Below are 2,244 nucleotides of genomic sequence, written 5' to 3' on the forward strand. Positions count from 1 at the left end.
GAGAAAGAACCAAATTGTTTTCATCATTTTTACTATACTAATTATGCTATTCTAATTTCTCATAAACCTGGATAATTTCTTGGACCTACCGTCTTTCCCTTTTTATACCACTCGAAATTTTGTCGTCGGAGATATGTCGCTATCCCAATTCTGAAATTATACACTGTCCAACTCGTAGATTGTGTGTGAGTAAACTGTATTTATGTATATAAAAACTCAAGCCGGGTGATTTAGGATAACTGTTTATTCGCTGAGCTGCTGTACCGTCTCTCGTGATCGCCATTTACAAAGTGCCCTTTCTTTCCTATTGATGTTTCTTATGCTATATATGACTATTGGTATTTCCCACCGAGTGTATCGATGACGCGCGCTCTTTGTTACTTAAATACTAATCGACTACCTTAATAAGTATTGCCTATCTACACAATATAGAATATTTGTCATAGCAGTAATCAAACCCAACCAGTGCATTCTTACTTGTCGTCCGGGCAACTTATAAATTTTGTTACGTCGAACCCACCGACCGCTGAGCCAACCCAGCTGAATCAGACGGAATAAAACGTTTCGTTACAATACCTGAGAGTCACTTGGAACATAGTAAACCCTTACCTTGATTGTCAAAGCCCCAATACTTCATTTTTCACATCACTCAATCGTTATCCAATTCTCACATCATGTTCGTTATTTGTCAATTGTTGGTCTAACAATTTTTGTGTTTTTTTGATTCCGAAATTTGTTATCTTTTCCCGCTGGGAGCTCCTCCGGCAAAAGATTTGCAAAATTCAATGTTCATTTGCGATCGATATTACGACCTTGGAGTGTACTGGATAAGAGGAGCCTTAGCAGGTGACAGCGGCAGTCGACGCCGTTTGCGTTTCCGCGCTCTTTAACATCCAAGGTACTGCTGTTGTTGGAGGGTGAACATTTGGGGACAACTATGTGACAACCAGCATCAGCAGGAGTGCCAGAGTCAGAGGCCAAGAAGGAGTGGATGAAGCTTCGAACCTAAAAACCATTCCAGCAGAAGCCTCAATTTGCGCAGACAACGACGAAATTCCTTCATCGAGATGGCCATACACGAGACGATCGACAACCTGAACATCTGGTGGTTCCCGCGAGACTTTTGCCAGTCGAGATTTGGGGAGTTTCAGCAGAGCGGCACCAACTCGTGCACCCTTATCTCGCTGATCCTGGCCGACAAGGTGTCCAAGGCGGAAAGGTTCTACCACCGGGTGTCCAATTTACCGGCGCGCGGCTGGGAGATGTTCGGTAATGCCATGAACGATGGGAACAGGGTCTATCACAATGTGATCTTGGCCAACACTTCTCATGTGCGCAATCTTAATCTGAACATTCCGGATGCCATTGCGGCCATCCGGACGCAGCAGAGGATGAACTTCCGCCTGGAGGAGTGGTTCTACACGCACATGGAGGCGGACATATCCAGTCCCTTGTACAACCGGAATGTAGCCATGCAGCTGTCCCGCATCTTCCAGATCACGCTACAGGTCTACCAGCAAGCCATTGGCCAAAGCGCGCAGCCACATCTGTTCGCCGCCATAATTGCGGACAGCCGAACGGTGATGGTCACCTTCGATGTTCGTGCCTCAATTGTGGCTCTATTCGACTCCCATCAACATGGCCGAGATGCGGGGGCCGTTTTCGCCCAGTGCACCCTCCAGAACATGGACGATTTGCTCTTCTGGTTCATTAGCATGCTGCACAACGTCTACTCGAGTCGTCCCGTCATCTTCGAGATCTCTTTCCTCAGCTCCCAGCCGGGAGTGGCGAAGCATATTCCGCCGGCTATCAAAAAATTTGCGGGGAACATCAAATAGCCAAGCAAAAAATATGCGACATCGTAGCTTTAGCACGCCAGTGTACATCCAATATTACGCATGGTGTGTATCACCAGCTGACATCTGAGAATGGGATTAACCAAAAATTAATCAAATCAAAATACCAAAATAGCTAATTCCAAGATTTGAGGCATTCAACCAACCAACCAACCAAATTCTACAGTGACCTTCAATAAACAAATATCGGACATATTTTGAGTATCTACTGAAGAGTAGATGTAACACGGCCTTTATAGGTGATATATTTGGGAACAGAGCTGTATGCAATCCAGCTACGACAGACTGTTAGCTTTCACTGTCCTCCTCAGTGCTGACAGAGTATCCTAAGCTAAAATTGGTAGTGTAATCGACGTACAATCCTTTCTTTGATCTTTGGGAGTCAACC

At 45.3% G+C, this 2,244-nt stretch overlaps 1 protein-coding gene across 1 annotated transcript; it reads left to right on the forward strand.

Moving 5' to 3' along the window:
• Positions 1-1,067: 1,067 nt before the first annotated feature.
• LOC113567168 lies at positions 1,068-1,838 on the forward strand. The gene has a single exon (XM_026994341.1). It carries the CDS (start codon positions 1,068-1,070, stop codon positions 1,836-1,838), a length of 771 nt encoding a protein of 256 aa, XP_026850142.1.
• The last annotated feature ends 406 nt before the right edge of the window (positions 1,839-2,244 follow it).

The sequence above is a fragment of the Drosophila persimilis genome, unplaced genomic scaffold, assembly GCF_003286085.1.
Source record: "Drosophila persimilis strain 14011-0111.01,24,50 unplaced genomic scaffold, DperRS2 tig00002074-arrow-arrow-pilon, whole genome shotgun sequence".
NCBI lineage: Eukaryota > Metazoa > Arthropoda > Insecta > Diptera > Drosophilidae > Drosophila > Drosophila persimilis.

Excerpts from the sequence above, each read along its gene's own strand:
- LOC113567168 (XM_026994341.1), top strand. The coding sequence starts at position 1,068 with ATGGCCATACACGAGACGATCGACAACCTGAACATCTGGTGGTTCCCG.